Raw genomic sequence first — 27,262 nt, forward strand, 5'->3', positions numbered from 1 at the left:
AAGGGACATATTATAAAAGTTTTGAAATTGTTTATACACTGATAGTTGTCACTGAAGACTTTGTCTTTAGGTGAGAATGTGAGCATTAATGGTTGTTTGTACCTTGTGATTGGCTGGCGACCATTTCAGGGTGTAACCTCACCTCTTGCCCAAAGTAAGCTGGGATCGGCTCCAGCTCACCCAAATGAGGATAAGCGGTCTTGAAAATGGATGGATAGTTGGGTCCCTGGAGTGCCTACTAACCTATCACGTGGGAAATGAAACATCCAAATAAATCTTTTATCAGCCTATTTGAAAACGTGTCTGTGAGCGAGCTGGTTTTCTGGTCTACATGGTTAAATTAGCCGCTGATCGCTTCGAACACGCGCCATTCATTTGCAGTGCGGACACGGATGAGAAATTTTCCTGCTCTGTAGGGTGTCAGTGTCCAATGCGCCACAAAAAGACGCTAGATTTGTTGCACTCTGATTTCAAGAAAAGAATGGCTAGAAGAGGCGTACAATTTGTTAAACACGGGTACACAGAGCTAGCTCCTTCATTGGTTGTCAAGGTAACGAAAGCTGTACATTGCATTTGCATGAGACAGAAAAACTCCCCCCAAAATGTCATTTTTTTAGTGTAATAAATGGATATTGAGTGTGATGTAATTCTTTATCTTCGGTGCAATTTGGGCCAAATAATTCTGAAAAAATGCATATATTAAAGTTTTTGTCATGACCCAAGTTGTACCATTAATATTGAACCCTGTCCTTAATCTGTCGACATGGACATAGTTTTTTCAAAGTATTGTTGACAAAAAAATAATGATGATGCACAATAGTCTGTCACTGTAACAGATCTTGTAACACAAACTGTGGCATATTGCAACCAACCAGCTCACATTGGTGTTCAGTTATATTACAAATTAGTGTTATTTAATGAATAAAAATAAAAACGATTTCAGTGTTATTAAATAAAAATGAAAACGGCCTGATCCAGAAATGAATCGCTCCACTCTGCTTTTGTACTTCCATCGTGCCACCACATGATGTCACCATTTCTTTACACTGATGTAATGCAATGACTGTTTTAAGTGATAAGTACATCGATTTTGTCAGTTTTTGTTTTTGGGATGTTGGGGAGAGCAAGTGTCCACATTTTTGTTGTAGAGAACATTATACCACTACAGTTTAAAATTAATCACAGACCCTAATGGTCTAGGCACTAGATTTATGAGGCAAACCCAACTATAGTATGACTTGCGAGCTGAAAATCTCCTGAGGCGAATTATTTCAATTCAGAGTGGACCAAGGAACCAGCCTTCATCTTTATCTGCTGAAAGAGAGAATGCATGAGAGCCAGAAGACTTGATTTTCTCCTGAGCTCTTTTTGACAGTCTGAGTTTGACACCTTTTCTTTTGTTTAGACGAATCTTACTCACCACTGTCAAAACCCAGACAGTGACAATATGCTCTTTGTGTCTTGTTTTTTTACACGATATATGGTTTTGGTGGATTAGTTTCCTGTTAATTTCCCATCTTCGTAGGAAGGTCCCTTTTAATCTTGTGCACACAACCAGGACCATAAAAGAATGCTGGGATGACTTTGGTGCCAAATAATTTGCTAATCCGTTACCTTCGACCTCAAATGTTTGCATAAATGGGAGCCACTCAAACATTATGGCAACATTTTTGCAAGATATTGGAAGTTGTTGTACCTGTTTTGAAACCCACTGAACCCGCAGTATATAATCACGGACCCCCACTGCAGGACTGGGCAATGGGAGAATTCCACAGATTCAATGGATAAACCCATTCAAAATGATGCCCCGATGTTGTTTGACATTGCTTTCGTGCATCTGTGCACGCTGGTTTAGTGAGAAAATGCCATCTAGATCCGTCGTTTGCTGTATTTTTGCAGTGAAAAAAGTGGGCGGATCGAACACAGCATTTGGAGGGGCTTCCTGGCATGTGAGCGTGTGTGTGGTTTCTTCAGCGTTTCTGTCCATGGGGAATAGAATCTTTTCCACTGAGGGTCGCAGGTCAGGTGGGAAGGATGGATCAGATCGGTAAATGGCACTGAAACACGGCGAGGATACAGCAGGAAGGACACGACGTCAAGGCTCTTGTCATGTTGTGAAATATGATTGCAAACTGGAAGTACATTTAGTTGACACAGTCCACATGAGATACCTTCATCCTCTTCCTGGAAGAGTAGGATATCCAAAACATCTGTTTTATTGTTTTTTAGTGGCAATTTTTATCCAGTTTTTGTCTGTTTCCCATCACTTACCATGTAGGTTTTGAGTCAGGTTTAGTGGGCAACACCCTGAAAAAGATTCTGAGACCACATCCAGTATTTTTTTCCCTGTTTGTTTGTTTGCACCAGTTTTGTTTAATGTACTGTATCTCAATGTTCCAACAGCAATCCATCCTATTACCAATGACATCATCAAGCAAACAACCCTACCATCTGATTCGGTGATGGATCCAAACGAAAAATAACTGCACCTTCTATCCCGGGGTCTCCTACAGCAGAGGATCGATCAACAATCAATTCGCGAGTCGACCAATCCAATCTATCCATTCATTTATAATCCATTGATCAGTCTGCCCACCCATCCATATTCACAACCAATATTGCTGATGAGATTCATCCATCTTCAGAACTGATCACAAATCACTTGCCAGAAATGCATTCATAGGTATATCCGTTCAAGCAAATACACAATGTACAAATCATTCCACCATCCAACACATTCTATCGATTCATTCATAGTTCAACCATCTGTCCCAGGAACCATTGGATATCATGATCACAAACGATCCATCTAGCTTCATATTGAGAGAAAAAAAAAGAATGAATTAAAATACCAGTAACCAATCTTCATATCTTTCTACTAATCAACAGTGAAAATCCCGGCATCTGGTTGCCTGGGTAACTGGCACACTCCCCCTGCTGGTGACCAGAAACACCACAATTAAAACTGAGAGGTTATTTTCACGAGGGAGCAAACGGCCGAGAGACTGTTGCATCTCCCCCCATTCCGACTGGCAGCAGCGGAGTTCATTAACCTGCCAGCGGTTCACGTGGACATAATGTCCTGTAATTATTTTTTGTGTGTGTGTGCACATGCCTGAACACATGCGCACGTTTGACCGCTATTCCAGCATGGTGGTCTCTGAGTCACAAACTAATTAACGTCAATTTTTGCTATTCTGTAGGAAGGCGACGGGAAGCATCAGTTAAATAGCTTGTAGAGAATGTAAAAGACAGAAAATGTCTTCAACAATGTCCTCCATTAAAATAACTGTGAAGAAACAAAAACTTGTTCCACATGGGGGATTTAACTGATGACGCCACATGCTACGATGGTTACCAGACAAAACAACTTCTTGGCAAAGTGTCGAGAGGAAACACTGCGGTGCGCTCGAGTTCATCCCGAAGTGCAAGAGGATACGAGGACCTGGGATCCCCGCCTCCCTCTCCCCCTAATTCGACAAAGTCACATAACTCGCACTTCCCAAACCACAGTCTTTCCTCGGCAAAATCTGTTTTCATCAGCTTCACCCTTCCTGTACCAGTGATTATGCACTCAGTTTATGAGTGTATGTGTGTGTTGGCTTGCGCTGCACACAAAGGCCAAAGATTTGCGAGGCGAAAGCGCCGTCGAGCGGACAAGCTTAATCGAGATGCGACCGAGACATCATTCATACTCAGATGTGCCATTTCCCAAACTGTCTTGAGCGTTTGGGGCTGGGAAGTGGTCCAAGTACTTCCCAGTGTCATGTTAAATCGTGCCTGCCTGTCAAGGCCCGCCTGTGCTCAGTTGTGAATTTTTTTATTGTCCTGCCAGTGAATATTGTGCCAGTCAAATGAAACTGCTTTATTATTTTTTTTTAGCTTGAAAAATCATGAAAGGAGTATAGTAGGCGAAAAAAACAATGTGTAGACTGTTGAAAATTGGCACGTGTTGTCCGCAACGTCTGGAAAATCTGAAAGACAAACCCATTCAAAACTGAATTACCAAATGGAAAAATGGACTGTTTTCCTTTTGAGGCCAAGATAGGATTAAGCCACATTCTACTAGTGTGTTGAAAAAAATTCTCCAGGTCAAAACAACATTACTGAAATACTCATTTTTCAATGTCAAAGTAAGAATTGTATTGGTTTTGACTGATCTACCACAGGACAGTCGGGATGGTACTATACACTATTGGTACATGTGCTTTACCAGTCACTAAGATCTTCAGGCTTTGTTATGACTATTACCATAATATAGATCTGTTTTTTCAAAACAAGAGCCTTACTGATTTTTAATGCTATCCCATGAAAGATGGGTTAGCAGAACTACAGATTGGATTTAAAATGTTACCTTTTAGAAAGAGGCACTCTCTCTGAATGTTCTGAACTCTTGTTTCAGTATTGCACTAAACAGATTAGCTATACTAACTACAACTCCACTGTGATGTCCAATCAAGAACAAACAGCCCATTCATCCATTTTCTATAGCGCTAGTCCTCATTAGGGCTTTTATCTGGTGAACTGAAAGAGTTGGGTAAAACCCTGGACTGGTCTTCAGCCAATCAGGCACATAGCCACAAAAAAACTATTCAGTCATAACTGTCGCTAAAAGTTTTCAATAAAGCCTGAACAAGACTTGAACCCTGAATCACAAGAAAAGTTAAGCAGATGAGTTCACGGCCAGCTCAACAAAAACTCCACACAATTAATCAGTCTTGATAATCAATTAACTGATTCTTACCAGGATCAATTTGTTTTTCACCTATTGTTAAGGGATTACTGTCCTCTGTCAAAACAAGAACCAAACTTGACTTTGAATGTTATCTTGCACGCAATGGACAAAGTTAAATCAATGCATTACAGTCACAACTCCGTTGGTTTCAACTGATGTGGGGCTAAAGTTAAAAGGTTTTATTTTGAACAACCTACTACACCAAAGTTGCCTGAAATTGTGTGGCAGTTTCATTATTAATACAAGATGGAGATTACATAGAATATTGGAACATTGTCGTTACATTTTGCAGAGAACATCCGTTAGCAGCTAGAGCCGACAGCTTCTATGATGACGAAGAGTGACAGACGCTTGGGGACACGATCCCACTTTAAGTACTGCCTAACAAGCTGCATTTGTTCTGGTTAATAACTATTTAAACCAGTGATTCCCAAATTTTTTTTGCAACGCGCACCGATTTGGACATGATATGTTCAGCCCCTCTCCCTGCGAACATTATTCCTTGGGAATTCCAAGAAAGCAAGGAAACAAATCAATTTGCAAAGGAAGAAGTAAAAAGAAAAAAGAAAGTGCTTCCACTCATTTTGTGAACTAGATCACACTTGATCTTGTACAAACCTGCATGTCTATGCCGTTAGACAATACTTGTGGAACATCCCTCCCACGTACAATAATGAGTCATCGCACCAAACTATTGCAGAATGAATACGCTTGAAGAACATTACGAATTGGTGTGAAGACTAATGATGACACATTTTTATTCATGGCTCAAACAGCACAAAAATGTACTTCTTGTCAGTCTGTCATTGTTTTACAAACATACAAAGGGCAAAATTATTCGGTACTTTTGAAGGTTTACTCAGGCTTATTGATGTTTCATCACGTGTTCTTATAAAGTCCTTCAAGAGCCACACACATTTAATCAAAAACCTCATGCAACTTTGGAACAAATGTTTATTATGTATAGTGAGTGTGAGTTAAATGCTTTTAGGATTTTTAACGTCTATTCTGGGGAATTTCTCTCGCAATGTGTAGCGCACGATGTGGAGTGGATAGCAGTTCACAGTTTAATTCTCTTCTGTTGCAAAACAGATTATTTTAAAAATCTCAAATTAGAATTTCCTGGATAAATAAAGGGTAAATGACAAAACAAAATCATCTAAGACTAAATTGTTCAACGGTGTGAATGTGCGTGCGATTGATAACCCATACTACATGTGCTACCATGTTTGACCTGCAACCCTAATGATGACAAGCGTGTGAGAATTTATGTGTAAAAGGCTTTGGGTTGTTTTATTACAGTTCCTTTGAGGATTTTTTTTTTTTTTATAGAATATGCAGAGCGACTGGACTCCCATCAGACACACCAAAATAAAAATGTCACCAATGCAGACTTCCCATACATCATGGAGAGATCGGCTGGGCGTACGCCCTTTTCATACTTTATAGTGAGTTTTCTTGAACGCTAACATGTTTCTCGCCTTCTAAATCAAATGGCTGCTACTTAGAACTTTCTTTGGCCCAAAGGTGGATTATTTAGCAGTCACACTCAATGAACAAGAATAAGAAACCTACGGAAAGCGCATGGCGTGGTGCATCAACTCCGGAAAATACATCGTTAAGTCACGTTTGTGGTACAAAAATGAGTGGATGTACGAAAAGTAAGACAAAATTTTGATGAAAAAAGGAGTTGAAACTCAAATTATTGGTCATAGGAAAACTGACGTTGGGCACAAGTCAGTGCAAACAAGGATAAATGTGTGAGGAAGGCCATCCTGCTTAAAACTTTGCCAAACAAATATGAGCGCTCATTCAAGGAATTCCATACCGGATCGGCCCTGGCACGGGTTAACAATGTCCGGGACCATTAACCTACAGGGCGCCTTACATTGACGAGATGGAGTCTAAATCACAGATGTACACAGCCATGAATGGAAAAATAAAAGTAGCGAATGGCATGTCAATCATTCCAGTGGAGTGCAAGTAACAATCCTTCTTTGAATAAATACTCAAGTGAAAGTAAAACGTAAAAGTTTCTTTCGGGTTGTCCCGTTACGGGTCACCAAAGACGAAAGGCTTATATTTGTTTAGCACAGTTTTTACCCCGGATGCCCTTCCTGACGCAACCCCTCAGGGGGAGCGGAGACCCCAGTGAGATACGAACTCATGACCGCTGGTTCACCAAACCAATGCTTTAACCAGCTTTGGGGCCTCAAGTGAAAGTTAAAAGTACAGTGCATTTAAAGTCCTCTGAAACGTACAATTTACTGAAAAAGTTACTTGAGTAAATGTAACCGTTACTTTAGTGCCCATCTCTTATCATATGGTAGGAAAGAGGAGGAGATTTGGTGGTGGAACCTCAAAGTACAGGAAATCATACCAGGAAAGAGATCAGATAAGACGTAGAAGGCGTAAAGAGAGATGTGACTTCGGGCAAAGGTAGAGGTGGTAAAGGTGAAATAAGGTGTATGATGACATATGCCAGGTTGTACACTAAAGAAGCAGAAAAAGATCTGTACAGGTTGGTCAGACAGAGGGATAGCGATGGGAAGGATTTGCAGCAGGTTAGCGTGATTAATGATAGCGATGGAAATACGTTGACTGTTGCCAGCAGTGTGCTGGATCGATGGAAAGAATACTTTGAGGAGTTGAGGAATGAGGAAAATGAGAGCGAATGAAGAGTAAAAGAGGCTATATTACGGTCGACCAGGAAGTGGCAATGATTAATGAGAAATAAGCCAGAAAGCCACTAAAGAGGATAAAAAAATGGATGGGCAGTTTTTCCGAATGACATACCTGTGGCAGTCTGGAAGCATTTAGAAGAGGTGGCTGTGAAGTTTTTCAACAGACTGTGGAGGAAAAGTGACCTGGTGCCCATTTTTAAGGACAAGGGCCATGTGCAGAGCTGTGGGGAAAATTTGAGGAATTAAGGTGATGGCAGGCACAATGAAGTTATGGGAAAGAGTGCTAAAGGCTAGACTCGGGACATAAGGGAGTATTTGCGAGCAACTATATGGTTACATCCCCAGAAAGAATACCACTGATGCAATTTTTGCTTTAAGGGCGTTAATGGAGAAGTTTACATTAAAAATTAACATTAAAATAACTATTTATCCTGGTCTGACGAATAAAACGTACAATCATTTGTCCACGAATGAAGGCGAAATGAAATTCAAAGGAAGGCACATTTGAAGTAATCGATGTCAAGTTTCAAAATGGTCGAAGGCGACTAACCTTGCCGCCAATTCCGCCAGCCCGCGCGGTGGATTGTGGGGAAGGACAGGCCACACCTAATCGATCCCGCATCTCGGTCGTGGGATGAGTGCCGGCAGATTTGCGCGTCGGCGCGCCGCCCCTCACTCCCAACAGTCAGCTGAAGCCCGAGGGCAGCGGAAAGTCTCTCATTTGTTCCGCTGAAGCCGACCATGAGCACAGCGCGCGCTCCACACGCACTCTTATCCCACGCAGGCAGGCAAGCAGGCAAGCAGACAGGCACCTGTCCCGTCCCGTCCTCTTTTTTCTCACCTTTGAATTAGCATGACTCGCTGTGATTGATTGAGCATGTCTGGGAAACCACTCCACTGTAAGTATTAAGGTTTTTTTTTTTTTGATGTAAAATATTTGATTAAAGTATTATGTTATTGTATATTTGGGAATTTTATCAAATGAGATTTATATGTTTGATATCACTGAAATGATTTTTGGCGTTTAATATGGGGTGGGGGGCAAGATTGCTACAGTAGTATTCCTACAGTCTTGTATATTATTTGTTCATTTGAATGGTATTCTCATTCATGATAACAATTTTATAACTTAATTACAATGTAGCTTTAAAGGACACACTATTTTTACAAGGTTGGTTTATTGTGAGATTGTCTAAAATGTTTTAACTTGCCCTGTCAAATTTACTATTATTGACTTTTTCTGTTTTTTGTTTGTTTACTTCTTTCGTTATTGTTGTTATGTTATTTTCAAAAGTTTTTTTTATTGTTGACATTTTAAAAAGACGATAAAGACTTTCTATCAAGTTTATTTGCGCAGCCTTTAATCACAAAATACTTTGAAAAGTCTGCACTGGCCCACATTTGACAAAAATTAACTACATCTCCCGAACTAAACCCCTATAATCAAGCAAGGAAAAACTCAGAACCTCATTTGGGGGGAAAAAAAATAAACTTTCACAAACATGAGACTGCGAGGGTTGCTCAGAGGGCATCATTTTTCACATATGTATTAAGTTGCTGTAATGTTAAGATATCTTTATTTTATTTTTTATGACCAGGAGACTCTTTTAAGATATATATTTTTTTGTAAATAATGAGGTCTTCCTGGCTAAACAACTTTTACATGAAAAGAAAATGCATTTTAAAAGCTTTTTTTTTTCAGGTCAGTACCATCACTTGTGGCTAGTAAGAGTTCTATGGCTTTATCATAACTGCCCCAGAAAAATTTGGAAATGAAAATGATCCCGTAAACAACGATTTGCAAGATTATGGGTCATGTTATTCATACACATTAATTTAGCTACTCAGTAGGAAACACAAAATGCATTTTGATGGGGGGAAAAAAAAGCCCTGCCGATAAACATTGAACACAGTGTCATTTGCTGGCTAATTTTCTACATCATACAGTGAACAGTGTGTCTCCAAGCAGTTTGTCTCCATAGATATGAAACGCTGAACTGTATGGTAATTTAACAAGAATACAGTGGACCCCCAGATTTAAACAGTTTATATTGTCAATTCAAATTAATTTTGAGTGTCTGGACGGTCCCCTACGCATAGCGGGCAGTTGACTGTACTAAAGGATCCCAATAGCATCTAAATAAATGAAAAATCAACGCTTCTTGCCAGTTGCGAGATTAGAAATCCTTGAATGTTGGCAGAAGCTCTTTAAATGAGTGTGCGTATGTGTTCCGTTGTAATCCTCAGAGATAACCCTCAGCTCATTAAACAGCTGCACACTGTCAGTGTTATTACGTGTTGGCCTAGCGGAGAGTGAATTGCAAACATTGCGGCTTGTGATTTAGAGTGAACAGATAACTTGTAAATATTCATGTTCACGCATGCGACAGTTCGCCCTTCTCATTGTTTTTCTGTTTGATCTAGTGTGACATTTTGTTTAGATATGAGTGTTGGACGACAGTGGCGGATTCCTTCTATTGCTGCATGATTCCCAGCACCCGTCTACCCGCTTTAATCCTCTCAACCCAGGCTAGTTCAGTTATGTGAAAAAAATATGTCGATATGAATGTTAAATAAGTCCATTAGCAGTGAAGTAGAATGACTAAAACATTCCAAAAAAAATGATAACACTCCAAGATGCATTAAATGTACAGAGCAAATAGAGTACCTGAGTCCCAGTTGTTCCCATATCAGCTTATGTATGAATGCGCTTATCAATGAATGCTTATTAATTGTTCCAGCCCTATTTTATTGGATGTTTTGTTCAGGTGCTGAATTGATATTTAAAAATCAAATGTAACTTGAATGTCAGAGATGGTGTGTCAATACTGTACCTTGAAATAACAATCTGATACATCCCAATATCAATATTTAGTTCGACCTCAAGTTGGCAATTTTAATATCCTTCACAAAGTCAGCTACCAAACTGGACCACCAAACTATACTGCTGAGTGCAAATGGGTCTATATTCATCAACAGAAGCAGATACAAGTGTTATGTGGATGCACCACAACTGCACACACCCAAGACTAACCTCCCTCAAGCTGCTAGCTTGTGGTTTCTTTGGTCTGCTGCATGTGCAGGAAGAGTTCAGGTTGTCCCACCAAGCCCCCACCCGTCACCTTGAAATAGTGCAAGAACTTCCCAAGATGTGAAAACCATGCTTCTTTTGGCAACCTCAAATCTTGAGGTAATGCTCCAAGTATGGGAAGGAGGATGAGAGACTCCTATCTGACTGTTTAGACTGGGGGTCCACCACAAACTACAGAGAAGAATTTCATCAAGAATGTGGGAGGACACTATCGCGCTAGTGTTCTGGCAACTCCTCCGACCGTCTTTTTTTGAAGAGCGGTGTTGTTTACTTGTTGGGTTTACAACATTCAAAACAAACTGTTGCGCACGTCCATTCTTATCTGCATTCGTCATTCCACGCTGCTCCCATTAAGTCATTTTCCCGATGGCTAATGGCTTTCCCTGGAATTCTTTTGCTATTTCCACATGATGGTATTTCAAATGTGTTATTGCTAAGTCCTGTTTTAAGGAAGGCGCCGTCCTGTGTGTTTTTTAACTCAAGATCAATCTGGCTTCTTCTTTTGATTGACATGTCATAAATTACAGCATGACAAAGGAGAACTTTCCACAGTCTTTCAACCGCACGCCATCAGTTCGATCCGTCGGTACTGACTGCACGGGCTCCATTACATTAGAGACTGGCTTTGCTTCCTGTTTTTAGAGAATAAATATTTCACGACATCATCGACTTTATGCCAGTGCATGGCTCTTAGTGCATTCACAGACGTCGGGTTGTCTCTTCAAGTCCACGAGCGGCAGTTGACTCACTATTGGATTTGAGGAAAAGAGCGTGATCAAGCTACTACATGTCATGTGTGCACCCTGGATTTCAACTTGCACGTCTCAGAGTGTTGACAAGTTTTTTTTTTTTTTGTTTTTTTTTTTTTTGTTTTTTTTTTTTTGGCAACATAATTGACAGCTCAGTGCACTGTGAGATGAAACCAAGAACGGGCATGTGCCAGCTTCTAGCACTGCTACCACTTTCACTTTCAAAACATAAAATGAATACATGATATAAAGTCCTGGCCCATTTGGAAGTGTAGTGTTTCACATACCAAACTGCAAGTAAGTCCATTGTGTTATCCACCAGCAGAGTCCCCTAAACCAAATTGTCAAGGACGCAGCATTGTAAATGTTACTTGTTTATTGGGCTTGGGCGGTACAATCATGTGTCCCAAAAAAATCTGCCTAGCAAGACATTCTGTTGCTCGTCACATATGCAGTTAAGTAAATGTAGAGTAGTTAATATGGAAATTTTAAAAAAACTCTCACTGGAGCGGTTCGCAGCTGAATGTGAAGTATGTGGGATGAGAATCACTGCCTTCAAATCAGAAAGACCATGGTCCTCAGTCGGAAAAGGGTGGCTTGCCCTCTCCGGGTCGGGGATGGGATCCTGCCCCAAGTGGAGGAGTTCAAGTATCTTGGGGTCTTGTTCACGAGTGAGGGAAGAATAGAGCGGGAAATCGACAGACGGATCGGTGCAGCATCTGCAGTGATGCGGACTTTGTATCAGTCCGTTGTGGTAAAGAGGGAGCTCAGTCGAAAGGCGAAGCTCTCAATTTACCAGTCGATCTACGTTCCTACCCTCACCTATGGGCATGAGCTGTGGGTCATGACCGAAAGAAAAAGATCCTGGATACAAGCGGCCGAAATGAGTTTCCTCTGCAGAGTCTCTGGACTCTCCCTTAGAGATAGGGTGAGAAGCTCAGTCACCCGGGAGGGGCTCAGTGTCAAGCCGCTGCTCCTCCGCATTGAGAGGAGCCAGATGAGGTGGCTGGGGCATCTGATTCGGATGCCTCCCGGACGCCTCCCTGGTGAGGTGTTCCGGGGATGTCCCACCGGAAAGAGACCCCGGGGACGACCCAGGACACGCCGGAGAGACTATCTGTCTCGGCTGGCTTGGGAACCCCTCGGGATCCCTCCGGAAGAGCTGGAACAAGTGGCTGGGGAAAGGGAAGTCTGGGTATCCCTCCTGAAGCTACTTCCCCCGCAACCTGACCCAGAGAAGCGGTAGAAGATGGATGGATGGGAAAAAAAGAAGAAATCCAAAAAAGTAGATCAGACAATGGGGATGGCTACTGTAATTTTCCTGGTATGCTGCCTGTTTGAGTGCTTGATGCTTTTCCATTAATTGCCATAGAAAAATGTATCTGACCAGTTGCCAGCAGAAGTTTTGGAGGCCAATGAAATGATGCTATTATAATTATTTAGTAATTGAGCCTTTAGTTTCATGAATCATTGATGTTTCAGTTTAAAAACACACACATACAGAGAATCAGGATACATGACGCTGTTTTATTTGCATTATTTCAAAGGAGAAACCACTTGGTAGCAGTTTTCATTCACTATGAGACAATAAAACCAACAATTCAGTCTGCCCACTTTCTCCAAATAAAGTGGTTTAGACTAACGCTCCATTTGTCTCCCAAAATAGTGGCGATAAACACTACTGACCCTCTTTTACCTGCAATTACGCCACCTCTTTCGTGCAGTAGAACACCTCTTCAGCTGGTGTCTGCTTGTTATTAATGTCGCAAAGGCTTTAAAGCACCGCTAAAGAAAAACATACACGTGCACATACATCCACACCTAGGCGCGTGTGAAAATACACCGTGGAGCACATCTGCGATCCATATGTCAAGGTGGGCTTCCCGAGACAGAAGTTATATTTGTACAAGAGGTTTAACATTACTCTGGCTTTTTTAGAAGTCTGTTGTTTTTGTTTGTGTTCGTTGAACAGATTATGAGAGGTCAGATTCCTGGGACGCAATCGTCATTCATCAGTGACAGTCAGTCATTAGAGCCTTACTGGTATGACTTAATTCCCCCTAAATGGAAATTTTATATTTGACTCTCAACCTTTCAGGCTGCTACTAGTCTTTCAACCTCCGACAGTAGTTTTTGATTGCTTCACGTCCACATTTACACAGATTCTTCCAAAAGTGGGCTACACACACACCGATAATTGGGCCGATATCAGAATGTAATTGAATAAAGAGTTTAAGAAAATATAAACAGCTGCTCTTTGAGGGGGACAAAAACATCAATGATGTGTTGATTCATCTTCAACTTTCCTATTTTCATCTTAAACAAAACACAACCAAAAAAATCTGAAGTCTTCCAAACCAAAGTTCACAATTGTTAATACTGAACAGGTTACACATGTATAATTTTCAGGCCCAACCACAAATCATAGAGTAAACATCACTTTTTACTTCCCACATTACAATCGCTCAAGATAATCTTTTTGGCCCGATTTTCAGTTCAGAATGTGTGTACCGTTGTTTACAAGTAAGAAAAAAAGCTCTATGTGTGTACTGGTCTTAACCTCCTTATGTGGCTGTGCTTTCTCTATCCAATAGTGGGACGCAGCCAAGTCTCACCCGTAGGCAGTCACGCTGTATTTACGCAGCTATAAACATCGAGACATATTACGTTCCGTGAGAGTCAAGCAACTGCGCATTGTCACAGAGGACCCTGGCGTTGGTGGGAGCTCACTAGTGTACATGTGACAATGTTGATGCTAAACAGAGCGAAGTGGAGGTTGTTTCTGCAATCAGCGGTGGGCACTCTGACAAGAATTTGGCAGTACAGGGTAAATGTAACGGATTCTGCTAGGAATCAAAGTACCTCTGAAAAGCACGTCAATTGATTTGACACTCGCTTTTGTATGTCGAGTCAGTTAATTTCATCAATGTTTAAGATTTCTTTCAATGGGAACCATAATACTTCTCCGATGGGATAAGCCCAGTAAGGTGTTTGACAAACATCCAAGGACTCTGAGCTGTTTTATTAGAACATGTGCACTTTTTTTCCCCCCACACAATCCAGCCTGTTGGCACTCATGCAGACTTTATGAAAACAAGTCAAAACCAAAGAGGACCTCACTCGTTACAACCTGTCACATACTTGAATCTCTTTGGCTTTGGTGGGAGTTGACAATATTTCCCGATGTGATACACGATCAATATTTGAGCCCCAACTACCTAAAGCCTCCCTAAAAGATTTGTAATTGCCTATAAATGAATGCCACTGGAGAGCAGCAAAGTACAGTACTTTGTTCTTATTAGACGAGCCTCTATTGTGTGTAAATGAAGCGCCTCCGCATACTTCAACATAGTTCCTTAACACAAGGTTGCGACAACCTGGTTCCAGAGCAATACTTTTGAATTAGATAGGGCTCTCTCCTTAGCTCAAAAACAGAGAATGGGTATATTTAGGGTTAGGGTTATATTAATATTAAAATTATAATAATATTAAAATCTTGGTGAATTTCAGAGTTGTGAATACACAATAGAAGACTGTAGCCCAAATCCAAAATTGGACCAAAATTATAGTTACTACCGTAATTCCCGGCCTACAGAGCGCACATTGTTATAAGCCTCACCCAGTACATTTGTAAAGGAAATACCATTTGGTACACACATACGCCACAGCTGTGCAAAAGGTGCAAGTGCTCACATTGAAACACAAGATATCTACAAAGAAAGACGGTCTACAGAGAGTTTAACACTAGCGCCGCCGCGCTAATGCTACCCCCTTGCTAACAAGGTCGGTTAAAAAAAAAAAACATACTGGTAAAAATCACTGAGACATGGCAGTAACATGCTAGTGCAGCGCTAACAGGGCCAGACCGGTAAAAGTCACTTCCTCGGCCCATATATTCCACTGGTCTCACTCTTACCTTTTCCGCTCAAGTGCCCCTTGCGGCCATTAGCAAAAATGCATGAATTAGCCGCATCACCGCATAAACCACAGGGTTGAAAGCATGCGTGGAAAAAAAGTCACGGCTTCTAAATATTGTACCTTTATGTAAAGTTACCAAACGCCAATGGACAAATATTGTGAGAGCATGTCAATATAATTATATTAGTACCATATTAATGACTTGCATTGTAATGGCGTACATGAGCGTGTCATATTTCAGAACAGTGTAGTTTCAAATGTAATACAGAACGATGAAGTAATGAAGTTATATTTGAAATTTTGTCACAAGTTAGTTATTCAGTGCTTTAGTGGTACTTGTATGTTACCACTTGTTTGAGGCGGTGTTCAAACTAACACGTTTTAGTTTGTTTTACTTAAACCCGAGTCGGTTTTCCAGCTTGATGCAGCTCAGTTGGGCAGGTGTGAAACTGTGAACACAGCAAACCAAAGGACAGCAACAGAACCAATCTGAGACCTCCCGCAAAATCCTCCTGCTTTATTTACTTTTCTGTTTAACAAATCTTCCTGTCCAGATTCTTATAAACAATAAGAGAAGAGAGCAAAATCATATGGTTTGTGGTCGCTTTTGTGTGAACAAAATAAAGAACTAAGAGGGACATTGCTGTTGTTTTAAAAACTTGTCAACTGGATCAGACCAGAGAACGTGTGCAAGAGTGTTCCTCTGATATATGGCGGTTCATTGTACGCACTTCTGCTCCACTGATTTTATTTTATTTATTCATTTATTTATTTTTTAAATTATTGGGCAATTTTTTTATGGGGTTACCATAATACTTACTGTAATGCCCTCATGGCACGTGGGAAATCAAGAGCATCAGTTGTGGGTGCAACCGTTTATTGATCTGCGAGAACAATAAAACACTTACAAACAGGAGCTGCTGTTGGCCACAGCAAACACAGAATTCCGCAGATTTTTTTCTCCGGGCACTCCGGTTTCCTCCCACATCCCAAAAACATGCAACATTAATTGGACACTCTAAATTGCCCCTAGGTGTGATTGTGAGTGCGGCTGTTTGTCTCTATGTGCCCTGTGATTGGCTGGCAACCAGTTCAGGGTGTACCCCGCCTCCTGCCCGTTGACAGCTGGGATAGGCTCCAGCACTCCCCGCGACCCTTGTGAGGGTAAGCGGCTAAGAAAATGGATGGATATTTACAGGACTGAAGGAAAGGTGGAAATTTTGCTTTTACTTTTTCTATTTCACATTTCCCCATCCTTGAAAGTGTTTGGGAGCGGTAAAGGTTTTTTTTTTCTTAATATGGTATCAATGATATCACAGTTTTTCATCCATTGCGGGTGGGTCTGGAAAACAACCCCCATGATTTACGAGAGTTGACCGTACAGTTGTCAAAGCAGCCTTGTTAACAAAACATCACTGGTGCTTGTTCAACTAAGAAGTTCATGTGTGTTAAATGTGATAGCGAGCATTCCAATCAGCTCTAATAGTAACTTTAAAATCACTTCTTCCTTCTGCTCTAAGAGTCCGTTCGTGAGATGCTCTTGTTTGCTTAACTGATTGGCCAATACGTAATAATCTAGCTGCGAACATGCTAAGTGATGTCATGTTTTCCTGGCTGACCTCCAGCACTCCTCTGCTGTGCGATGACAGGCAAAGAAAAAGTACATTTCCCAATGAAGTGTTGCTTAAGTAAAACGACTGCTTTCTTACTTTTTATCCTAAGCGCTGATTCGCCACCTGTGTCAATACGTAAAGTGTGTTGATTCATAATCGCCACAATTATCCTCATGGGGTTAACAAAATAAGCTGTTGCGCGGCCCCTTTGAGTCCGCAGAGAATTGGTGTTGTGTTTTCAGTGTTGAATTACAGCGTAACTGTTATTCTGACCTCGAAAGCTGGTCTTTTAGGTTAAAACGACCACACACACGTGTGTGCACATTTCATAGTTAAAATTAGGAAGCTTCACATTGACACGCAACGGCTCCGTGGGAGAGTAAATCTTAATATGAGCTTTTCCTGTCCTTTAAGAAGTGTTTCTAATTTACAGAAATCCAAAGACTTGGAGTATCAATGAGCTTCTCGCTCCACATGCCGGCTTCAGGTCACCATGTTTGGGTACAAGCATGGCAGAACCACCCAGTCGGACCCCCACATCGCATCTACGGTTGAACATTGCGGCAAAACGCCCATCAGGACGTTTTTGGACGACAGGCACACACACGCTCATGTAAATGTGTGTAGAAAGTGGTCCAGAGGGAACCTACGGAGCTTATCTAAAGTCCAAGTGGTGGTCTTCCTGCTTGGTCTGACTCTGACTTTCCTCATCATGACTTCCTACGTCCTGACGTGGGACAAGAAAGGACTCCTTCTGACGCCCCCACCCTATCACCTCAAAGCCGCCGACGTCCCCGCCAATGCCACGTCAGGAGCAGCTGTGTCATCGAGCATCTCTTTGAAAAGGACGGTCATAGACATGAAGCAGCTGGTGAGGGTGATCCGCTCCAAACTGGAATACCCACCGAGGAGGGTTCCTGACGAGAAGGACATCATTGGGACCGACTCCCATGTGAGTATTCTCTCAGAAATGTTGAACTTGGTAGAGGTTTACTGTGTTCCCGTTCAGAACGGGTAAGGGAAAAGAAGTCTTAACGACCTTCCACCATAGCCTCACATCTTCTCCGTACAGCATCAGCATGGCAGAAAGTCACGGCTAACGATATCCTATCCCATGCGTCGCCATCATTCATTCATTTCCAAAAAAATGAATTACTGTAAGATAATGTTTGTGTGAATGATTGGTTCAGATTGCACTTATCACCCCCCCCCCCAAAGGACTATTACAGTATATATTTACATCTTCAAAAGAAGGAAATATGTTGATGTTGCAACTTCCTAAAAAGAAGACACACCCATTTATTACACTTTCAGTACCATATTTCCGCACTATAAGGTGCACCAAAAAGCCTTTAGTTTTTCTCAAAAGCCGATGGTGTGCTTTATAATCTGGTGCGCCTTATATATGGATCAATATTGAGCCTTTAGTGCAGCTCCATCTAATGGATGCCTTACGTAACCCCAACCTCTACTTAGCATCTATTTTATTCGCCTTGTATATGAAATTTTTTTTCATTGAAGGTGCGCCTTATAATGCGGTGCGCCTTATAGTGTGGAAAATACGGTATTTAGCAACTGGTGAAAACTGTTGGTTAAATTTTCCAATTTTTAAAGATTTGTATTTCATGTATATCACACCATCATTTGTTCATGCTTGCAATGACAGAATTTAACATAATATTTAAAAATAATTTATTTAACTTCAATGTACTGTCATTAATATTTTCTGTTATTTATGATTTTTCTCATTAATTATCTTCTAATTTTAAAGCCATCTCTTTGGAAAAAATATTTACCTCCTTAAATACTCTCCTCCTTATCTGCACAGTTATTTTCTGCGATCCCTCGCCACTTTCTGCCAGGAGTTAAAAGCCCATGCTGGTACGAGGACTTGTCTGTGGAAAAAACCCGAGATCCCTACAAGGGGAACCTATTCGCTCTGCGTTCCAAGACCTTCAAGAGAGTGTGCGACCGCCTGGCGTCCGCCTTCCAGCTGCAGCCGCGCCGGCGCGACGACGGCGGGCTGTCGCGCCTGCGCTGCCTGCCTTACTTCTACATCATCGGGCAGCCCAAATGCGGCACCACCGACTTGTTCCACAGGCTGTTGCTGCACCCCGACGTCAAGTTCAACATCATGAAGGAGCCGCACTGGTGGACTAGGAAGCGCTTTGGTGAGCCAAAAGTACTTGCACATTGCACTTAAAGGTCAAGTGTCATCCCTATAAACATTCTCAAATAGATATTGTAATGAAAAATACATATTAGTCATGACAATGTCTACACGAAAAAATAAATCTGAGCGGAGAACGCGTCATCCATGCGCAAAGCTGTGGAAGTCTCATTCGACATCCAAGTGGTTGCCATATCTGCTGCATTTACTGTCCGTGATGTCACCCCGGACATTTGCCATTGAAAACACGTTGTGGCCCCTACTGTGGGACACACCCCTTCAGACACGGAAGATCTTTTCGAAGAAGAGAACATCTCACAACCGAGTGAATTTACCGGGGCAATATTACTTGTTTATGCAGATCACATTCAAACAGCTACTGAAAAAAATAATAGTTTGGGGGTGTGCAATCCATTTTTCACAATGATCCGGGTCTCTTGGAAACTTATGAAGGGTAAATCCATCCTCCCAAGTGTTCAAGCAATATCCAGCAATGCAACAAGCCGACGTTTTTGCTAACACGAAGGAACAACGAGCTACATTCCCACAGGTAAAACTAATAGAAACTAACGAGTCTGCTTGAGGGCGCTCCTGCCCCATATGTCACTTCCTGTTTCATCTCGAAAACAAAGCCCTCGAGAGGATTTTCATGACGGGAGTTACAAAAAAACATATACGTCAAAATCACGTTTTGTGGTGAAAAAAGGCATGGGACCACACCGGCTGCCGTTTTTTTCTTTAATAACATACTAAAAATCACCCATTTCATGACAGTGGCCCTTTAAGAAGTACAGATACTGGTGTAGAAAACAGAAATTGAAAGTGATACTTGAGTTAAAGTATCTTAAAACTATCTGGTAGAGATTAAAGTTACTTTGTAGTATATTATGGTACGTTATAATGTGACTCTCAACTGAATACCGCTTTCCATTTTATGAGGCTTGCTCCTCTCATCCTTGCCAGATGATCAAATCTCATCAGTAACGTGAATCGTCACTTTTCGCCTCGAAACAAATACCGTATAATCCGACCTACAAGCCGTGACTCTTTTCACACGCTTTCAACCCTGTGGTTTATGCGGTGATGCGGTGCTAGCGTTAGCGCGCCGCTAGAGTTAAACTCTTTCTGTGTAACAAGGCTTATAACCAGGTGTGCCCTGTAGGCCGGGAATTATGGTACTCCTTTTATGCGACATTTCTGAAAAATCAAAAACATGGGATGTAATGAAATTTTAAGATACATTTTTTACTGAGAAAACGTGTGCTCAGACCAAGGCAATGAAATAATTACTTTGGTACCGGCTGGTGAAATTGTTGTTGCCAGGTTGAATTCATTGATATGGTTTTTCAGCTGGTGGCACGGTGGATTAGCTAGAAAGCATTGGCCTCACAGTACTAAGGTCCTGGGTTCAATCCCGGACACGCCGTTGTGGAGTTTGCATGTTCACCCCGTGCCGGTGTGGGTTTCCTCCGGGCACTCCGGTTTCCTTCCACATCCCAAAAACATGCAGCATTAATTGGACACTCTAAATTGCCCCTAGGTGTGATTGTAAGTGCACCCTGTGACCGTCAAAAGTGAAACTGAAAGGCTGTTTCTGCTTCTCTCCTGATGCAGCTACTAATAGCTTGTAAAATTTGCTAGTACTGCCCAACATCTTTTATAGAAAATTTTCGACTAATCCTACCACCTCATGGGCATTCTTTACTATTATTTCAACATTAATAACAGGATTGGTCAGGCTGTCTATATGTTGATGTCTGGTTTTTGCGTTGTCTGTCCAGGTTACATCCGCTTCAAAGACGGCTTCCAGGAAAGTTTTCCCGTGGAAGATTACCTGGACCTGTTTGACTTGGCGGCGTACAACATCCAAGGATCAAGCGGCGGAAATTCCCACAGAGACCGCCGCCGTCTTGTGCAACTCATAACAGGTGAACATGTGAAAATGTGTATGGATGTCGGTGTGTGTGTGTGGGGAGGCCGGGGTGTGATCAACTTTGTACACACTGTACATGCAAGTCTTAGGTTGCACTGAGAGTTTATGGATCTTTTTTTTTTTTTTTTTTACAACTGTCTGCTCAAGAGGCTCAGATGCAAGCAGATGGAAATGCAATCATATTAAATTGTGAATATTTTCGTGGTTACAGTGGAACAAATCCCCAAATGTGCCAGTTTGAGTCAAAACTGTCCAACATTTGAGTTAATAAAAATGACTTTATTCTCTAGTTGACTCTTCAAAGAGTAGTCATCAAAATTCCATACAACGTGTCAAAATTCCTAATCATTTTCGACATATATTCTATACTTTCTAAAATTTTCATTGTAAGTATTGTTTTTTTTCTGATTGGCTGGGAGGAGTCACATTATAGTGAAATGTGTGGCGTTCATTTTGGCTCAAGGCACCAGCTCGGCTAGCGAGCAATTTAGGGTGTACCTCACCTCTCACCCAGAGTCAGCTGGGATAAGCACAAGCAAACCAAAAACCCTAGTGAGGATAAGCAGTAAAGACGATGGATGAAATGTCAATGTCAAGTGTGCAAGATTTATTTGGGTAGAAAATGTAGTCCCCTTCTTTCAAATTGCATATGTTATCAATGTTCATTGAAAAATATGTATCCAACTATCCATTATCTTGGGAGCTTATCCTCACAAGGGTTTATAAGTGTGTTGGAGACTATCGTAGCTATCTTCGGGCAGGAGGCGGGGTACACCCAGAGCTGGATGCCAGCCAATCACGAGGCACAGAAAATCATCTGTTTACATTTTTTTTCTTTTCATCCATAAAACATTTTTTTCTGTGGGAGTTTGTGTTTGTGTGTGTGAACCCCGGTCCTCAGAACTGTGAGGCAAATGCTCTACAGCTGCGCCGCCGTGCCACCTCGTTTGAATATACTGTAACATGATGAATACAACATTGACGTGATACTCCATTGGTTAATGCGGAATATGTCATATTTCAACCCTTCAAATACAGTTGTGGCTTGAGATATTATTGGCTTGCCTTGATGACTTTTTTTCTTTTTTTTAAAGATGACCCATCGATTAGTGGAATTTTTGTCTTGAAATATGAGGAAAAACTTGAGATATACATATACTTCTCCACTGTATGGCGGCAATTTTTACAACATCTGGCCTCTGTCAAGTCACTTTTTGTGTTTCTGAAAATTATCTGGAGGGTAAATGTTGTTAGTGTTTTTGTACAGTACAATAAAGAAATAATATTTTGAGTTTTTTGTACATGCGCTGGAATAGAGCCTTTCCATTCATTTCAGTGGCAAAAGATGATCGAAGAGAAGATTCAAATTGTATCTCAAGGCATTTTTAATATCAAAAGTGACTGTCAGTGACTTTTAAAGGTGAAGCCAGCGCATCCACGATGTGGGACAACCAAGCGTGGAGCTATCTCCATGGTGACAGGGCGGAGACAGAGCCACCATTCCTTGCCCAGGACTTCATCCACACGGTGCAGCCCGGCGCCAAAATCATCATCGTGTTACGAGACCCTACGGAGAGGTGACAGCAACAGCATCTCTTGTGTGTTATGCCGTCATCGCCTTAGTTTATGCACTTTGAGAAATGTTTTCCCCGCGCAGGTTGTACTCGGATTACTTGTACTTCAAGGTGGCAAACAAGTCGACAGAGGACTTCCATCAGAAGGTGGTGGAGTCCGTGCAGCTCTTCCAATCCTGCTTGTCGGAAAGGTCGCTTCGATCTTGCGTGTACAGCACCAGCCTCTCCAACTCCATGCCGGTCAGCATCTTTGCGTTGATATCATCTCTTTACTGTGCTTGGTTGTGTACTGTTATGGTTCCCGTTGTGGTTGTGGTGTACTGTTGCAGTGCATCATACTGAGATGTTTTCCTGTTATGAATGATAATTAAATGATTCATTATTTACAATTTTAATCCAGAGCTCTGTAAGGGCTGAATGATGATGATGATAATATTATTATTAACAATGCTAGACAGTTAAGAGATCTGATTCTGATGGGTTTGTTGTTAACTTCCTGTCAGTGGCTAGTTCTGAACTTTGGTTCCCCCTGGCGTACCTTTCTTGTCAGTGCAGCTTGAGGCCAAAGCTTTTCCAAGCATTTTAAAAATGAATATCTCAAATCTAGGCAGCATGGTGGATCAGCTGGTAAAGTGTTGGCCTCACATTTCTGAGGACCTGGGTTCGATCCCGGCCCCGCCTGTGTGGAGTTTGCATGTTCTCCTCGTGCCTGCGTGGGTTTTCTCCGGGCACTCCAGTTCCTCCCACAGCTGGGATAGGGTCCAGCACTCCCCGCAACCCTTGTGAGGACAAGCGGCTAAGAAAATGGATGAATGGATTTCTCAAACCGAGTCCCTAATCAGGTTTGTTTGTTTTGCCTCCACGCAGGTGAGGCTGAATCTGGGCATATATATCGTCTTCCTGCTGGACTGGCTGACGGTGTTCCACAGGGAGCAGATTCTGATTCTACGGCTAGAGGACTACGCAGCAAACCTTCAAGGGACCTTAAAGAAGGTGTTCGACTTTCTTAATTTAGGTAGGTAAAACTGAAATGTCGTTCAGAGAAATAATCAGAGACCATTTTTCAGTTTTGTTTTATTTACTGGGGAGTTCTCTGTAGTGTAAATGCTGTGATTCAGTATTTTATGTATGAAATGTGATCTCTGACTATGTGAAGCACTTTGCTAATCTCAATGAAAAGTACTGTATAAATGAAATTCATATCTTTACTTCCTATATTGTGATGTCCTGGCTTAAACCGTTCTATGTTCCGGTCAGGTCCTTTTCCCGAGCAGGTGGAGATGGCGCTGACCGAGCGGCCGTTGTCCAATACCCGGCGTGCGGCCGACAGGAGCCTGGGTCCCATGCTGCCATCCACTTTGGACCTCCTGTGGGAATTCCACCGACCGTTCAACCGTAAGCTGGCCAGCGTGCTGGACAATTCGGACTTCCTTTGGAGTAACACATGACTACCGACTCTTTGAAAAAGACACTTTGGGTGAATGTGTGTGTTTTCCTTGTTATTTATTTCATTTGTGTATTACCATGCTTGAAAAAAAATTACAAATATTAAGGTGACAAACAATACAACTTGATGGTGAACATTTATTTGATATCCTTGATGTCCAGCTCTCCATCTGCATTTCCTACTTTTGTCCTCACTAGTGAGACGATAACTGTTCTACGAGTAATATTTTTTCCTCTTCCAGTACCAATTTTGGCCTACTGGTACGAACTTGAGATGAATATCAAGATGTTTTTTTTTTCTTTCATAGGAATCGATACACAGAATTTTAAGGGAGGCAGGCAAACAAACGATTCCTTAGAATCGAATTTCCAGGATTTACAAGGGACTTAATTGTTTGTTTTAGCAATGCGATTTAATTGGTGCTCAAAATTCATAGTAGCAGATTCGATTCATGGATGATTAATTAATTTTGGGGGATACAATCGAAAAAGTTTCATCTATCCATCCATTCATTTTCTTTTGCTGCTTATCCTCACGGGGGTTGCGGGCTGTAACGTTTCAATGGCTGGAAATCGTTTCAATAAGTTTTTAGTCAAAAATTCATCTGGTGTGACTGTGAAATTAAGCCCTGCATACTGGACAGTGCAGGTTAAATTCGGGTAAAACCTAATTACGGAAATTAAATACTGTATGAAGATTTTCCTCATTTACGTTCCTTTTATGTGTGTTATTGTATAGTATACTGCGTGTGTTTTCTAATGGCCTGAGTGAAACGTTCATGCTTCTGCGTTGCTGTCACAGAAGTGAAATAATGTCACTCAGTAGCGAAACCCTCAAACCTACTCTCACACGACACGGAAATGTTCTCACAACCAACTGAATCTCTCTCTCTCTTTCTGTCACACACACAATGTACACTACTGAAATGTTCTCAAAGACGTAAGAAACTTTCATGCATGAGCGAAATCTTCTCAGGCACTACTGAATGATTGTCTAACACACTACTGAAACACCAGCGCACTCATCCATCCATCCATCCATTTTATTAGCCGCTTATCCTTACAAGTGTCGCGGGGAGTGCTGGAGCCTATCCCGGCTGTCAACAGGGAAGCCGGGGTGAGCATGCAAACTCCACACGGGCGGGCCCGGAATTTAACCTGGGACCTCAGAACCGTGCCGCCACACCATCACATACAATACTTAAATGCTGTCACTCTCACAACTGAAAGCCTTTTTCTCTCACCCGCACACTCACAGTGCTGAAAATGTTTACCCTTCCACATTGCTGAAATGGTCTCAGGCCAAAATGGTTCACTCAGACACACTACTAAAACTCACACACTGCTGAAAAGATCTCACAATACTAAAATGCTCACACACTATTGACGCACAAACACAGATGATTTAAATGCCCTCACACTCAACAAAAATGGTTCACCCTCACAGGCTCCTGAAACGATCAGGCGCTCATTGCAACTGGAAGGCTTTCACCCACAAGTGAAATACTCACACGTGCAGTCCAAGCGTCATCGCACCAGGAAGTGAAATGTTCTTACGGGCACTACTGAAACAACTACAGTAAAGCCTCAGTTCTCGAACATCCCCGTTTTCAAACGAAAATTTCAAGATTTTTTTGCTTCTGTTTTCGAATAAAAATCGGCACTTGAACGCCCCCAACAAAACCCGGAAATAACATATTCCGGGCGGCCAGACCAGCCGACCCACGACGCGCTTTTGTGTGAATTCCCACGCCGCCGGAAAACCCGGAAATAACATAATGCGTGCGGCACAAACAGTTGACTCACCCATGACGCGTTTTGTTATTGTCTTTTTGAACGCCCCCCGAAAAAACTCGGAAATAACATCGCGGGCGGCGCAAGCAGTTGCTATTCTGCACTTTTGTTAATGAAAAAAGTTTACTAGGCTTGGGTCCAAGTCGCTACAGATACAGCAATCCACTCCCAATCTAGCGTACTCTACTACTAAAGCATATATTTAAAGCAAAAAAGGAAATACATTTCTGAAATTATTTTATTATTTAAAGTATTTAAACTATACACATATTTCTACTATGCAGTTTATTATCAGGATGAGCTAAAAAAAAATGCTTCAAAAAGCCAAATTTTTAGGCTTGGAACGCATTATTTTGTTTTTCCATTGATTGTAATTACATTCGGTTTTCGAACAAATCACTTCTCGAACTGTTTTCTGGAACGGATTGTGGTCAAGAACCCGAGGCATCACTGTACTTCTGTGACAGGTTCAAATTTCCTCGCCCATGCAAGTGAAACACACATTGCTGAAACACTCATACACATTACCAAAATGCTCACACACAACTCAAACACACGTGTTGTGTGCATGAGAGGAAGTCATGAATTACGTCTCTGGCGTCCACTTACACATTTTCACCAGGATACATGTTTGCAAAAAAAAAAAAAAGAAAATTGACGTTTTAAGGATGCTGCGATCCCAAAAACATGATTCCCTTGACATAAGAATAATAAATAGTGATTCTAAAAGGGCATTAGATGAGTGAACGTGTACCTAATGCTGTGTCCAGTGAGTGTGGAAATGATGCATTAAGCGTAATTAAATCCAGCAGGGTGGGATGCAGGACAGCGGGGGGTTTGAAGGGGATCGGAGTCGGACTGCATGATATGAATTTTCCTCATTTAACCCGACTGAGGCACAATGAGTTCAGAGATAAAATAAATAATAGATGCAGAAAGCGATGTGTGTGCTTTGTGACATGATAGGAAATGAAGACCTGTTGATTGCAACCTGAAACATTTACTGCAGCTCTTAAACTGCATTTAGCACATGAACGTCACTTTAGTTAGCGCCTCCTTAAATATGTCCCCCCATTAAGGTTTTTACGCTGACATTTTCCATTCGGCCATCAAGAAAGGAGGAAAATCGGCATTGACAAGCTCCGTTGATCGTTTGCCGTCCCCGAGTAATATTGACGGCCTGTCGTCCTCAAAGGTTGTCAAAAGGTGCGATGAAGTGATAAGGCGATGCTAGGGGGGGAAAAGAAATTGTAGAAACTAACACTAATCACCACAGGTCTGACTTAGATATTAAACAAATATGAAATTGTGAACCAGTGAGCACCTTTACACTTCTTGTTAACCAAAACAGCAATGCACACCAGGCCCAAAAATTCGTAGATCAATTAGTGTGGAATATTAATTGATTTTTCAACGACGCAATGTCTGTTTCCATATCTATCTTTGTTGGTATAATTTTGTAAACAAGTTTCTGGTAGTGTGAAATGTGGAAATACTGTCTATAATGACAATGTAGTTACTCCATCATTTTGTGTGCATTCATTTATTTTTTTTG

General features: G+C 41.6%; 1 protein-coding gene across 2 annotated transcripts; it reads left to right on the top strand.

Annotated features, from left to right (window-relative positions):
• Nucleotides 1-8,014: 8,014 nt before the first annotated feature.
• On the top strand, nucleotides 8,015-26,209 carry LOC133509898 (carbohydrate sulfotransferase 15-like). Of its 2 annotated transcripts, none has more exons than XR_009797462.1 (8): nucleotides 8,015-8,318; nucleotides 17,224-17,742; nucleotides 18,619-18,961; nucleotides 20,742-20,888; nucleotides 22,314-22,470; nucleotides 22,551-22,707; nucleotides 23,075-23,249; nucleotides 23,335-23,469. XR_009797462.1 is itself a non-coding variant. In XM_061837356.1 (8 exons), the coding sequence occupies exons 2-8, from the start codon at nucleotides 17,284-17,286 to the stop codon at nucleotides 23,913-23,915; spliced, it is 1,602 nt and encodes a 533-aa protein (XP_061693340.1). In that variant the 5' UTR covers nucleotides 8,017-8,318; nucleotides 17,224-17,283; the 3' UTR covers nucleotides 23,916-26,209. The 2 variants fall into 2 exon arrangements, 1 of the variants encoding a protein (XP_061693340.1); XM_061837356.1 differs by lacking the exon at nucleotides 23,075-23,249 and adding an exon at nucleotides 23,725-26,209 and having other exon boundaries at nucleotides 8,017-8,318; nucleotides 23,335-23,482.
• The last annotated feature ends 1,053 nt before the right edge of the window (nucleotides 26,210-27,262 follow it).

The sequence above is a fragment of the Syngnathoides biaculeatus genome, chromosome 12 (assembly GCF_019802595.1).
Source record: "Syngnathoides biaculeatus isolate LvHL_M chromosome 12, ASM1980259v1, whole genome shotgun sequence".
In the NCBI taxonomy this organism is placed as follows: domain Eukaryota; kingdom Metazoa; phylum Chordata; class Actinopteri; order Syngnathiformes; family Syngnathidae; genus Syngnathoides; species Syngnathoides biaculeatus.

Excerpts from the sequence above, each read along its gene's own strand:
- LOC133509898 (XM_061837356.1), top strand. The coding sequence starts at position 17,284 with ATGTTTGGGTACAAGCATGGCAGAACCACCCAGTCGGACCCCCACATC. Across the intron at positions 17,743-18,618 it reads TCATTGGGACCGACTCCCAT|TTATTTTCTGCGATCCCTCG; the intron begins GTGAGTATTCTC and ends TTATCTGCACAG. Across the intron at positions 23,483-23,724 it reads GTTCGACTTTCTTAATTTAG|GTCCTTTTCCCGAGCAGGTG; the intron begins GTAGGTAAAACT and ends TGTTCCGGTCAG.